Below are 14912 nucleotides of genomic sequence, written 5' to 3' on the forward strand. Positions count from 1 at the left end.
GTAAAAGTAAATGTATCCATTTTTCAACCTCTGAACGGCGGAGTGGGGGTACTCGGAGGAGCGTGATTCTCGCCGCCACAACTCAATTCAGCCGTTCAAATTTGCAAAAATTGTCATAACTTCGTTAATTATTTACCGATTTTTATCTTTCTTTTTTTAATTTGATGTATTTTTTACGCTGAATCCAAAAATAATTTTATATGTTTTCAAAATACAATATTTTTAATAATAAGAAAGAAAAAATTTTTAACAACAAATTTTTAATTATTATTTATCATATTTGACAAAAAATTCTTTTCGTACATATAATTCCATTGAATTTAAAATAATATTATGACATAAAAAAATTAAAATTAATTATATATAAGTGTGTAGCATCGTTGTATTGATAGTTGAACAGGCGTGCATATGTGAACCTGATGCTACAAGCTTATAAATAATTAATTTGAATTTTTTTATGTCATAATATTATTCTGAATGCAATGGAATTATATGTACGAAAAGAATTTTTTGTCAAATGTTATAAATAATAATTAAAAATTTTTTGTTAAAAAAATTTTCTCTTTTATTTTTAAAAATATTGTATTTTGAAAACATATAAAATTATTTTTGGATTCAGCGTAAAAAAATACATCAAATTAAAAAAAGAAAGATAAAAATCGGTAAATAATTAACGAAGTTATGACAATTTTTGCAAATTTGAACGGCTGAATTGAGTTGTGGCGGCGAGAATCACGCTCCTCCGAGTACCCCCACTCCGCCGTTCAGAGGTTGAAAAATGGATACATTTACTTTTACTTGATATAAATTAAAAATAAATGCACAAAACCTTATGTCCAATTTTTTTTCATAAAATACATACATTGAACTATAAGTGGTATGAATTGCAATTAAAAATATTGATAATTAACTAGTCAGGAATTTTTTGAAAAAAATAAACTAACTCCCCCCTCCTTGAAGCTAGGTCGGATTTTTTTTTGGAAAAGTTTTGTGAAAACGAATGAAATTTAAATCCCTTTACACCAAATCGATAAAGTGAAAATTGACTGAGTTATTCCATTTGTTTATGTCAAAAAAACATACCCTTTTTTAACGTCTATTATTATGCACTTAGATAAGAAAAATCAATTTCCCATTTAAATGGAATCAAAGTTTGACTCCTAAACTGTACTCTCGAAGAAAAAAAAACGAAATTCGCAGGTCCAAAAGTGGGGAAATTCTGTTGAAAAATTTCATGTTTTTAGTTAACAAATGGAATAAAACATAAACTATTTGTCCGATCGAGTTGACTTTTTTTTTAATTTATTCAGCTTCGCAAGGAGAATATTCCTGGTGAGTTGTAAACAAATTCAATAATTATTAACAAAGTTATTAAACAATTAAAAAAGTGCTATTTTTAATGGTTTAAATTCATTTGCAACTAAACTAATTAACCTTTTTCAACGTATGACCAATCATTTGAAAGGTATTTTTAGGCTCTACAACTTTCAATAACAACTTTTTCCTCTAAAATTTAACCGGAAGCAAGGGTCATCGAAAAACTACGTTTCTCGAACTTTGACGATTGTTTACACTATTTTTTGCAACCGGAAATCGAGAGCAAACCATGGTGCTCTTATATGGGGCCCCCAAACTACAAGAAACTATTGAGACTTTTCCAGTTGCACTTTTGTGCACTTTTTGCACTCACCGACTGGCCTATAATGATGATTTCTCTCAGACTTTTATAGTGTAATACAAACACTTGAAGAATTGAACAATTCAATTCGTCGCCATTCGTGACGAGTGTAAAACTAACTCATGATTTTTTTGTGTTTTTTTCCAAATTTACTTTTCACCGATCAGTATATATACAGTGGAGAGTAGAGAGAAAAGGTATGAAAAATATTATCTTTCAAACTATCGATTCTTTATTTTTACGTTGAATGAGTTGATGACAAAGGGAAAAAAGCGCAAAAATTCATATAAAAAAAGGGATTGAAAATAAATTTCCTTTTATACCTAGAGAGAATTGTGAAATTTTAATCAGTCCAATTTCAAGGAGATTTCTTTAAAAAGGATTGAATTATTAATCTATAAAATTCCCATCCTTAGCGAATTATAAAGTCTTTTGAAAAATATTACTTAAATGGTATTCAGTCTTCTATGCTTAAATGAATTTATTTACGTATTATAATGGAATAAACAGATTTTAATCCACTTTTTAATTTGTATTTATAATATTTATATAATATTTATAATATTTATAAATTTACTCAATTGATGAGTATAATTTTGGAAAAAAAAGAATTTTCATATTATACGTAATTAAAAAACTAGACTTAATTGTAACAATATTTGAAAAAAAATCATTATTTTACAACTCGCAACAGTTCCTTTTATAAGTTTAAATATTTATAATAAAATTAAATTTCCTCTATTACTGACAAAAAAAATGAGAATGTAATAAATCTTTTAAATTTGAAATTCAAAGAAAATGTAATTTCAAATTCAAATTGTTAATCTATATTCATAGAAAATAAATTGATTGAATTTATTTTCGCATTAAACAGTATTAATGAAAAAAACCAGTATACAACTAAATTGACAAGGCTTTGAAGTTAAAATAAAATTTTATTACAAACAAATATTGAGGAATGATTGAAATTTTTGAATAAAAAAAAATTGTTCATTTATAAAAGCGAATTTGCAAAAGGAAAAAAAAAGTTCAATTACAAGTGAATTCACTTTTAAAGGCTATTAAAAATTTTAGTTGGCCTCGTTTCGAACGGGTTAATATTTTAATGCGGACCAATTAGCGCAGTAACCTTTTAGAATCTATTTTCATTTTTCGATTAATTTTTCTATATTGAAAAAAAAAATTTATACTCGTTATGGTAAAATTATTTAAATGTACTTGGATGTGTTTTGGACTTGAGGTTTTTTTTCCAATTCATGTCTTTAATTTTATAACTAAAGACAATTTTCTCTTGTCTTTATTATTTTTGTCTGACTATTATCGATCTTATCTACTTAATAAATTTCATACAATGTGACAAGAATGTTTTTTGACTTAATTTTATTTTCGATTTCAATAAAAGGGCAATTGTTATACAGTTATTCTGCAGATATCAAATTGAGACAGAAAACGAATCAAAACGTTGCTTCGAAACATTTTAATTCGTTTTCTGATGTATCAATTTGATATCTGCAGAAAAACTTTGTATGAACTACAATAATTAGTCTGATGACTATTAGGTGTTTTTATCAGTTTTTATCTTTTTATTTTATTTATTTAATATTTTTTATAAATTTCCCAATTACTTTTTACATTCGGTTACATTTCAGTTTGACTATTCACTGCTTTTTCCACTTGCCAGTAGAAAAGTGTCTGACCTAAATTATTTCGTACCACTGAATCTGCATATATTTTGAAGATTTTCAAAAATTGTGTAGGCAGAGATTTGAGAAATAGGTGAAAAATGATTATTTCAAGAGGTGGTGTGTTGGTAATAATTGGTTTTGGAAGGATGTCGTCATGAGCCACAGGAGTGTCGTGATGTTGTCCGGAAGCGACGATAAATGTATGTATGCGAGAGTAGAAACTGTTTCCTCCTCCACAGCGAAAGATGGAGAACACCTGCTTGATGCATATGTTACCTGTGTGTGTTGCGAAACAAACGTATCACGCCTCGACACGACGTGATGCGCCCTGTGATATCCCAGCGTACATACCTGTTACGTGCAACCGGCTGGCATAAATATGTATGGGACATGAATGCCTAAGCGTGTACAGGACGATCCGAGAGAGAGAGAGAGAGAACTTTGAGGAAACGCGACTTGAATTAGGAACAACCGAGCATCGCTTCCGCTTTCCATTCGCGCCAATTCATTCAGTTTACTCATGGAAAACCTCATTCAACCTCATTCATTTCGTTAATAGTCCTCCATCTGCTTCTTATTTTTTATTACACGCTCCGAATGGAAAAATAGTCGGACGCACAAAAATTCATTTTCAAATATTTACAAGCAATCATGACATGAAAAATTATATTTTTTACTATTGAAAGCTGACTACTCCTATATATAGTCAAAAAATAGTCAGACTTAGTAAAAAAATTACCTTCTGTTAAAATCAGTTATAAAATAAAAACGTTTTCAAGTATAAAAGTACATTAACCGATTTAATAATGTTTATACTGTAACATTTTGCATTTGTTGAATTTTATACGTCATACATTTTGATATAATAGAATTTCAAAACTCACATTTCCGAATCAAAATGTTACAAAACAAAAAAAGCAAAAGAAAAAAAAAAGTTTCTCTTAGAGGATAAAAATACTTAGCGGTGTTGAATTTCAATAAAGGAACTTTTTCAAGTGCGATAGATCTAGACACTAAACGAAACGAGAAAAGTTTTTCAAGCCTCATTGGAAGTTGCTCGCGAAGGTATAAAAATTTCATTTAATTTCAAGAAACTTAAGCTCATCTTGATTCTTCCATAATCAAGGTCAATTCGATATCAATGAATTTAATTATTATTATTATAATGAAAAAGAGAAAGAAACTTGACGTTTAACTGCAGTCGACACCTAACAACATTTTCTACAGCCACCTAATCCAGTGAACAAGGTCGGCGTACCGCAACACATACACATTGACATTATCAAGAGTATGGTGAGCATAAATACGAGAAACTGGTGAGGCGATGGTGAGAAATCTTCCCACCTCTCTCTCTCTCTCTCTCTGTGCCGTGGATGAAATAAGAAAACACTATATCGAAAAAAGGGGAGAGAGAAAGAGAGAGAGAGAGACGAAGCAACGTTTTCTTTGCAAAAGGCAACGAAGAAGCAATTTAATATCGTCTTCGCGGACGGAATAAAAATACGGAAATAAATAGCCCATATTCTCCTAACTCGACCCGCGCGATGCAACGAGGAATACGTGATGCCACTTTTTTCCTCCTCTTCTTTTTTTTCTCCCTTCTACTTCAGTTGTGCGCTTTTCGATTTCCCTCATTTTTTACCTTTTCTTTAAAAGGATCAATGTAATCATGAAATTTGTATTCAAATAAATGTCGTAATAAAATATGGCTCAGGGCAAATTTTATTTATTATTATAGACAGAGGAAAGTAATGTAAAAGTATCGAGTATCAATTTTCTCATCCGACAGCAGGAATAGGTTACAATTCATTGAATTCACTATTTGTTCACTATTTGTTCACTATTTGTTCACTATTTGTTTACAAGGAAAATGGTATTAAAATCATTAAATAAAAAAGAATTCACTATTTGTTTATAAAGAAAATGGTCTTAAAATCATTAAATAAAAATGAATCAATAAGTAGAGAAAATGGCCAATAGACAAATAATTCAATCAAATTAAATTAAAGAGTTAAGTTACGTATTTCTATTCAACGCGTGTTTTTAAGTAGAAAAGATCGATTTAGTCAGTCAGTAAAACTTTGATTAAATTACAGTTTTTTGACTTAATTTGATATCTGAAGAAAAACTGTGATCATATTGATTATTACGGAAAATTATGCTTTTTACTAAAAAAAGTGATTTTTACTAAAGCTAAAAAATGGTTGAAAAAGAAAAAAGCACATTTCATTTAGAAAGCAAAAACTTCTTATTAAACAATATATTCTGAAAGTAGAAGAAGCCTCATGGATAAAAGAAATTATTAGCAGAAAAAAACATTCCAAACCAGACCTGTCTTGATAAAATAAAGTAAATAATCCTTTTTTAGTTAAAAAAAAATTGACTTTGATTAAGATTAAGGAATTTCTTTAGCAGAAAAGCAGGTGTGATCAAACACTCCACTCAAGGAAAAACCTCACTGGTCGTCAATTCACTTTCAAAGTAAAAAGAAAACTTGATAGTCAGACAAAATTTTATCCCAAATGAAAAAAATGTCAGGTTAATTTAAAGACTTGAATATACCTAGTTTAATTATTAAGTAATTTATAGTAAAAAATTTACTTTCATTAAATATAAAGAATTTTTAAGTAGAAAACCCCGTTATGTCTAGACATTCAAAAAAGAAAGTAGAAAACTTTTTCAAAAGTCACGCAAATTTACCCTCTTTAGGACAATTTAAGACAACTTGAATAAATAAGTTAAGTATAAATAAAGTACGTATGTAAATAAAAAAATGTATTCCAGGAGATAAGTAGAAAAGTCTTGGAATAGTCAGACAAGTGAAGATTGTTTATCAGAAGTAGGTAATACCTTTTAATAGTTGAATTAAATTAAAAACAAATTTTGTTCTTTAATTTTATAACTAAAGTAGAGGATTTTTTCTTGCCTTTATTATTGTTGTCTGAATATTATCGACGTTATCTACTTAATATTTCATACAGTCTGACAAGAAAGTTTTTTTACTTAATTTTATTTTCGATTTTATTTTCGTTCTGTTCCACTAGAATAATCTTTGAAAGACATTTTTAGTGTTAAGTGGTAAACTCCTGCAATAATCAGACTTACTTTTTTAATTTTTTGTTTTTTTAATAAAAAAATGCGCAATTTCCATTCCTTTGATTGAGTAAAATATACCAAAGTGATAATTCAGCAATTATTATAATAATAAGAGAAAATTAACTGAAATAATATTGAGCAAATAAGTTTGTAATTCTTGGTTTGTTTGCCGAGTGGTTGCTTTAGGGGATTATATTGTGGAGATGTTTATCTTTCCAACTCCCATTATATTCCTCTGGAGTTTCTCTATAATTATGACTTCTGGTAACGTTACTTTATTGAAGCATTATGTCAATGTCGCTCCAATGTCGACATCTCAATGGTGTCGAGAGTATCATTCTCGTCTTTCAACGTTTCAACCGACTTACACCATCCTTATATAAACGTAAAATAGCTTCTTCTTTGGAAAAAAAATCCTCTCGTAATTTTCCAAAGTGTCGGAAAATACATTAACTCTAGAAAAGTTGTAAAAAATCTACAGATTTACTGCCGTAAGTTGAATTAAAACGAAAAAAAATAAATTTACCTCAAAGTAAAAGAAAATTATTAAATAAAAATTAAAAGAAAAACAAGACTTTCTCATTTTTGATGAGAACATGTAATAAATATATCTCGGAAAAAGTTTATATTTTTATAGTGAAAATACTATTTACCTGTTGACTAACATTTCTATGCATTTTCTCGCATACTATACATTTTTTTTTTTTTAATATTGAAATGTAGATTAATGAATTTTTTTCAAACTTTTTTCTATTACCGCAGTTTTGTTTTCTATCTTATTTTATATGTATAAGCACAACTCACAACATTTATGCGCAGAAAGCCCCCTAGGAATCGAGAGCTTTTCACTTGTAAAAGGGAAGTTGCTATTTTCTCGTTTCGTATTCAATATTATGGTTTTTTGAATTCAGCACGACAGAATATTTTCATATGTGCATAAATTTGAAAAACGAAAAAAAATATAGTGAAAAAGATACGCGACCAATTTTATTGAAAAAAATTTTATTTATATTCAATCCACAAGACTTATCTCTACGAATTTTAATAAATTTTATTTCTACGCAGTCATTGTAGAAAAAATTACATACATATTATAATTTTCTTATACGTATATTATATTTCATATTTTTTATTTATTGAATAAGGGATTTGAAAAATGTTGGAAAAAATGTTACATTTCTTTGAGATTAAGTTTTTTTTTCTTTTTCCAGGCGGAAGATTTGTGGTGACATCGCAGGGTGATCTTCATATCAGAGCAGCTAGAGAAGAGGATGGAAGAGCTGTGTACTCCTGTCTCACTTGGCACGCATTAACGGGAGAACGAAGAAAAAGTGAACCAGCAACATTGACAGTCACAGGCAAGAACATTTTTTTTCAAAAACTCCTTTATTTTTGGTGACCTATTTTTTAAAATTAACAAATAACGTTTTTCTACAAAATTACATGAAACGCTCAGAAAACGTTTAAATAACTTTTTTTTAACCCAAAAAGTATAAATGTAATATTAGTAGTTCGGAGTATTTGTTGAATAAAAAATTATTATATTTAATTTATAATAAAATAAGTAAAATTGAAAAAATAGTAGAGAAAAGAAGAAGCCAATAAAGCAAAACATAAACATAAATTTTTGTACATTCAACAGAGCCAAAGGATCTCCTGCCACCGAGGCTGATGCAGCACCCTCAGATCGCAATTTCTGCTGAAAGGGATTCAGATGTGCATCTTACTTGCTCAGCACAAGGGAATCCTCCTCCACAATTTACCTGGTATAGGGATATAAACGGTAAATTTAACCGATATTTTCTATTCGAACCAGTCGATTTCAAATTTCATTACTTATATTGAAAATTCTGAAAGAGCTTAACAATAACGTATTTTTCATCTCTTTCAATTCTGAGAGAAAGATTTTTAACTTTTCAAAAATAAAAAATGCAATTAGTAACAATGTAGACCATATTTTTTTCTATTCAATTACCATCATAATATATTTATGCGAAATAAGAAATAATAATAATAATAATAATAATAATAAATGTACATGCATAAAAAATTATCAGTTTTCGGCGATTATACGATATGTAATGAATAATTGAAGATTGTTTACAAATGTAGAACAATCAATATTGAATATGAAAATATATTTACATTGTACACATTGCTAAAGAGTATAATGTTAATTTAATTTTAAAATGCAGTGAAACAGGAGAAAATTGATGAAAATTTATTATCGTCTTGCAGGAAGTTCCGTTCGAGTTGAATCTTACGGTCGGATTCAACTTTGGGGAGATTTGATGCAAATTCGCCGTGTAGACGCTCAGGACGCAGGGAGGTATATTTGCAATGCGAGTAATCAGTTAGGTGTACAACGAGCCGAAACGCACCTTGCTGTTACGTCAAAACTCAATGCTCGTATTCAGCCACGACTTCAGGTATAACAACAGGACAAAAAATTACATTTTGCATCTTGACATTTTATTTCTCCAATTTTATTTCTCCAATTTTATTTGCTCAAATCAGAAAATAAATATTCTTCAAAATTCAAACGGTTTCATTAAGTAATTAATTATATTTAATTACTGCCTTTTTCATTAGTAAAAAAAATGTACTGGAAATTGAATTTCTTTTTGAATGTCAACTAAGGTGAATTAAAATAATTAACGTAATTACTTACATGATTATATTTTTAATTAATTCTTTTAATTCACTTTTCAGTGTAATTTCGATTTTTTAGTTAAAATTATTTTTCACTTTTCCATTTTCATTTGGCAAGCAATTTTTTTTGGCTCAAAATCATTTTAATATTTTATATATAAACTTCTATTAATTTACTATAACAAATAACGGAGAGAGAATTTAAAAAAAAACATTTTATCAACTTTTAAGCTGAACCAAATTTTTTCTTTTTTTTCATTGTGAATTTATTTTTAAAGCTAAACAAAATTGAGAAAAAATCTGAAATTTATAAAAAAAGATTCCTACAAATATTTTTTCATCATTTCCATTAGACTAGAAACTTTTACAAATCATGAATTATTTTTAAATTTAGTTTCATTTATTAAAACATTAAATTTTTTCCAAACAGGTGTATTTTTTAAATTAAATTAATTTCAGTATCTAATTGAAATTATCTTTATTATATAAATGCTTTTATTTAAATTAAATTATTTTTTAACTTGAACTAATTTTTCTAAATTGTTAGATAATTATAAAATTTGTAGGCAAAAAATTGACATTATTTTAGAATTATTTGGAAGAATTTTCTATTTTTTAAATGAAAATCATTTTTAATTTTGCAAAAAATTTGTCAACTAAAATATTTGTTTTAAACTTTTAATTAAGGTTATTAATTCGGGAGAAATGGCAGTCATGAATTGTACAGTTGAGGGATATCCAGTGGAAAGTGTCGAATGGTTACACGATGGTGTTCCAATTTTAACAGCTCATGAGACGAGAATTAAGTTATTGAATCCTCTGGTTTTACAAATTAATTCAGTGGGAAGAAAAGACAAGGGAATGTATCAGTGTTTAGTTCGAAGCGATAAGGAAAATGCGCAGGCAACCGCTGAATTAAAATTAGGAGGTGAGTGGAAGTAAATTCTTTGTGATTAATAATAAAATTTGTGTCTTTTTAAAAAATTCATGTCTATAACTCTTGAATTTTAGATACCGTACCAGAATTGCAGTATACTTTTATCGAGCAGGCTTTGAGGCCTGGCCCTCCGGTTTCCCTTCGATGTTCAGCGACAGGTTCACCTCCGCCTTCGTTCACCTGGTTTTTGGATGGCGAGCCATTGGGCGAAATAATGTCCGGTCATCGGTGAGAAATTATTATTTTTATTTAGCCTTTCCTTCAACAATTTAAACCTCTTTCATTGAGTTACTAAATAATAATTATTATTCGATTATTTGCTTTAAATTTAAAAAAGTAAATTTAAATTTCCTTTAAATTAAATAATTTATTGGAAAAGTGTTTTAGTTAATTTTTAGATTGTATTTTTGAGCTTTACTTAATTTTAGTTCATAATTATTGATATATTTAGTTATGTTATGAATTTTTTTTGTTACTGTTGCACTTTAATTTTAGTTTCAGCTTTTTAAAAATTAGTGTCTTAAATTTTTTCTTCTATTTTCCAGATATGCTATCGGACAATATGTCGATCAATCCGGAGATGTGATAAGTCATCTAAATATCACATCAGCATCATCTGAAGATGGTGGTCTTTATTCTTGCATTGCTTCTAATTCTCTCGCCTCCACGACTCACAAAGCAAGACTCAATATTTACGGTATTTCAAATTTTATTTTGAAATTCACTAAACATGAAAAATACATTCTTTTAAAGAAATTTTATTTCATTCCCTTTCTTTTATATCTTGTTTTAATTATTCTACAGTTAATATTATTAAATCGAATTTAGTTAAACATTAAATTAAATAATAATAAAATTCTTATTTATAATGCACATTGCACATGTAATAGTAGTATTTTGTTATATTATTATATCCAGAGTTCTCCTTTTCCCCAGGACAACCTTACATTCGATCAATTGGACCAATCCGAGCGATCGCTGGAGTGGATACTACAATTGCATGTCCCTATTCTGGATATCCAATAACATCTGTAGAATGGTCGAGAAATGGAATAGGATTACCTCTCGATATTAGACACCGAGTGGACAATGGACACTTGACTATCATCGACGTAGATCCTCAAGATGCTGGAATTTACACTTGCACCGTTCGAGCCAGAATGGGTCAAACAGCCAGCAGAGATATTCAATTTTTCGTCAGCAGTATGTTCCATTTCATTTATTTTACAAATAGACAAAAATAATTTATTTATTTATTTTATTATACATTTTAGGTCCACCAGTTATGAGCCCAATTTTCTTTCCTGCGGATCTTCAGGAAGGTAGTAGAACTCAAGTCTCATGTAGCATAACTTCCGGCGACATGCCGATTCACTTTTCATGGCTCAAGGATGGCGAACCATTGCCATCGTCACTTCTCGTGAGTCTTGAAAAATTCTTCTTTTTATTTACATTTGATATAAAAATAAAAAAAATAAAGTACATCTTTCTCTATATTTCACTTTTTTTAATTTATTTAAAATTTTCTTTATTTTTCTTCTTTATTTGCAGATTGAGGAAAGGGAGGAAACGTTTTTTCACTTTTTGATATTTAAGAATATTTCGTCAAGACACAGTGGTAATTACACGTGTATTGCGTTGAATACTGCGGCAAAAGTTAATCAAACGGCGGAATTATTGGTTCGTGTGCCTCCCCAATGGGTGTTCGAGCCGCAAAATGTTTCGACACTGTTGGGAAGTCTTCTTGTTGTTCACTGTAAAGCTGACGGCTTTCCACCCCCTACGATCACATGGCTGAGAAGTCGAGGTAGAAGTGCAAATAATTATCAACCATTGATTGCCGGTCTCGATGGTCGATTGACAATTTTACCGAATAATACTTTATGGACCGCGTCGGCTGAACCACAGGATGAGGGTCATTACTTATGTCGAGCAAATAACAGTATTGGAACTGGTCTTAGTAAAGTTATCTACGTTTCTGTAAATGGTATGCCCTTTTTTAACTTACTTTTCTATTTCTCAATTATTTTTTATTACTATTTTTTATAATTGAGAATGATCCCTTTATAATTATTCTAATCAATGAATTATCACAGAACCAGCGAGATTTGAATTTCAAAGCAAGAATGTCACTATTCGTCGGGGGGAATCAGTTACTCTTGATTGTACCGTGATTGGTGACGACCCAATTGAAATAAAGTGGCTTCATAATAACAACCGAATGAATACAAATGGCCACAGACTGAGCGTCAGTCAAGTGAAGACAGATAATGGTCTAAAGTCTCAGCTTTCAATTAGAAGTAGTGATCGTCAGGATTCTGGAGTTTATAGATGTACTGCCGACAATGCTTACGGTCGAAGCGAACATCTCATTTATTTTGCAGTTCAAGGTCAGTAAATCCACATTACCCCTCATTATTATTTTTCTCCAATTAATATCTAAATACTCGGTTTCTTTAATCTAATTTCCCTTCAACAGAAAAACCAGATCCACCAACGAATCTCGAAGTAATAGAAATTGGTTCGAGATCGATTCGACTTTCATGGAAAAAGGCGTTTGATGGAAATACTCCAATTCATAAATACGTTATTCAATATCGCCCGCTTGGTCATGGAATCACCGATGATTGGGATCCGTTAAAAGCTCACAATGTTTCCTTTAGTCCAGGTTTATTGAGTTTTGAATCTGCAATGAATCCAAAGCAAAATGGTTAGAATACAAATTAATAATACAAAACACAATTATTTTAAAATATATTTTGTTTTTTTTTTAAATAAAATATATGTTATCAATTGTTGTGCAGGTCTATCACATTATGAGGTGTCAAATGAAGATCAAGAAGTTGTTCTGGTTAATGGATTGCATCCTGCAATTACCTACACTTTTCGAATTTTTGCCATCAATAATATCGATGGAAGTTCGCCGACTGATCCGGTAGTTGCAAAAACTCAAGAAGAGGGTAAATAAAAATCCCTTTTAAAAGTTTCATATTAAAATATAATTTTAATTAAAAAGAAAAATTTGAGTGTATTTAAACTGAATGACTACAAAATTTTTTCTATATACAAAAATTCTCAACTCTTATAAACGGAAAGTAATTAATTAAAAATTCTTTTAGCTCCTACTGAACCGCCTCAAAGTATCAAAGTTAAATCGGCTGGACCTGGAGAATTAATAGTTAGCTGGCAGGTTAGTTTGTTTTAAAAATCTAATTTTCCCAATTTTTTTTTTTTTTTTTGAAAACTGAAATTGTAAATTATTATAATCAATTAATAATTACAAATGTGAAACTTTTTAAGGCGCCTCCGAAAGAATCATGTAATGGAGATCTTTTGGGCTACATAATAACGTGGTCAGAGCATTCGACCTCGACATCGGGTGTTAATCAAAGTAAAAGTTTGACTGTGAATGGTTGGGCAACAACAAAAGTTCAATTAACAGGTTTAAGAAATTATACAAAGTATGACATCTCCATTAGGGCTTTTAATAGTATCGCGAGTGGACCGGCAAGTGTTCCTGTCGTTGGAACGACACAAGAAGGAGGTAATGAGAAATATTTAGTGATTTTAATTTTAATTATAAATTTACAAGTTTTCTAAAGGTATTTTATTCAGAAAATGTCATTTACAGTGCCAGGCGCTCCGCCAACTCAAGTCACTTGTAACCCACTTTCGTCACAAAGTATTAAGGTTTCTTGGCATCCTCCGCCTTCTCATCAACACGGAGGTGTCATTCAAGGATATAAAGTTTACTACAGGCCGGTGCCTACCGAAAATAGTAAATTACTCTTCATATTTTTATGACATTTCTGAAAGTCTAAAATTTGACAATGAATTTTTTTTGTACTTTTATTACTTCTGTACATGGATTTTATTTTTCATCTCATTTTTTTTATTTATAGTGGAGATATCGACTGTTGGTGAAGTTAAAAAGATCTTGGGTGTTGAAACGTACCTGCACACTTTATACAAATATACAAATTATTCAATTAGAGTCTTAGCTTACACAAGTGCCGGAGATGGAGTTCTTAGTCCTTCAATTTATTGCGCTACTGAAGAAGATGGTACGTTAGCTTGATATTTAAAATAAAATAAACTTTTAATGGTATCAGAAATTGAAGAAATCACGATCTCAAAGTTTAAATTAGGCAAAGTATTAGTATTTGTAAGAAAATTGTGTTTCTTTATGTTTATTATAAATAAACACAAGTATATTATATTATAAAAGAAGAATATTATATTTCTTAGAATTGATTATAATGTATTTTGTTTATATATTTTCAACTTATTTAGCATTGTTTTAGAAATATATTTATTTATTGCAATTTTTGCATTAGTTCCAGGACCACCTGCGGGAATAAAAGCTCTATCTCTTACAGTGGAGAGTATTTTAGTTTCGTGGTTACCACCATTGCAGCCAAATGGAAAAGTTTTAGAATACACGGTTTACAGTAGAGAGGCTGGTTCACCACGACAAAATAGTCAAGTTATGCATGAATCGCCTCTGTCTTCGACTGACACTCTTACAATGGAATTGCGTGGCTTAAACGAACGGTAATAATTTATTTTCTTTATTAGTTTTTAATTTAAATATTTAGAATTGGAATAAAATTTAATTTCTTTTTCAATTTTTTAATAATTGTAATTTAATTTAATTTATAGGCAATTGTATGAATTTTGGGTATCGGCGACAACAAAGCTTGGTGAAGGTGAATCGACAACAATCGTGACACAAACGACAAATACAAAAGGTATTTATTAGGTATACAAAAAAAAAAAAAAAAGAAAAGAAAATTATATAAAAGGACAAATGTCCTTTTATATATAATTTTTTTATTCTTGTTTTTTAACTTTGTTTAACTTT

The 14912-nt window shown here is 29.3% G+C and overlaps 1 protein-coding gene across 8 annotated transcripts in view; it reads left to right on the top strand.

Annotated features, from left to right (window-relative positions):
* Window positions 1–14912, top strand: part of LOC122499380 (Down syndrome cell adhesion molecule-like protein Dscam2) — a 123505-nt gene that overhangs the window by 99014 nt on the left and 9579 nt on the right. For all 8 annotated transcript variants that reach the window (XM_043607705.1, XM_043607702.1, XM_043607704.1 and 5 more), the window contains 18 exons: window positions 7671–7817; window positions 8102–8242; window positions 8698–8888; window positions 9799–10039; window positions 10123–10276; window positions 10594–10745; window positions 10985–11251; window positions 11323–11468; window positions 11600–12035; window positions 12145–12438; window positions 12528–12758; window positions 12853–13008; window positions 13168–13238; window positions 13349–13592; window positions 13680–13826; window positions 13951–14112; window positions 14386–14602; window positions 14711–14799. In XM_043607705.1, the coding sequence (XP_043463640.1) occupies window positions 7671–7817; window positions 8102–8242; window positions 8698–8888; window positions 9799–10039; window positions 10123–10276; window positions 10594–10745; window positions 10985–11251; window positions 11323–11468; window positions 11600–12035; window positions 12145–12438; window positions 12528–12758; window positions 12853–13008; window positions 13168–13238; window positions 13349–13592; window positions 13680–13826; window positions 13951–14112; window positions 14386–14602; window positions 14711–14799 (3486 nt within the window). The remainder of the gene's footprint in view (window positions 1–7670; window positions 7818–8101; window positions 8243–8697; window positions 8889–9798; window positions 10040–10122; window positions 10277–10593; window positions 10746–10984; window positions 11252–11322; window positions 11469–11599; window positions 12036–12144; window positions 12439–12527; window positions 12759–12852; window positions 13009–13167; window positions 13239–13348; window positions 13593–13679; window positions 13827–13950; window positions 14113–14385; window positions 14603–14710; window positions 14800–14912) is intronic.

Source organism: Leptopilina heterotoma, unplaced genomic scaffold, assembly GCF_015476425.1.
Source record: "Leptopilina heterotoma isolate Lh14 unplaced genomic scaffold, ASM1547642v1 Lhet_167, whole genome shotgun sequence".
Taxonomy (NCBI): Eukaryota; Metazoa; Arthropoda; class Insecta; order Hymenoptera; family Figitidae; genus Leptopilina; species Leptopilina heterotoma.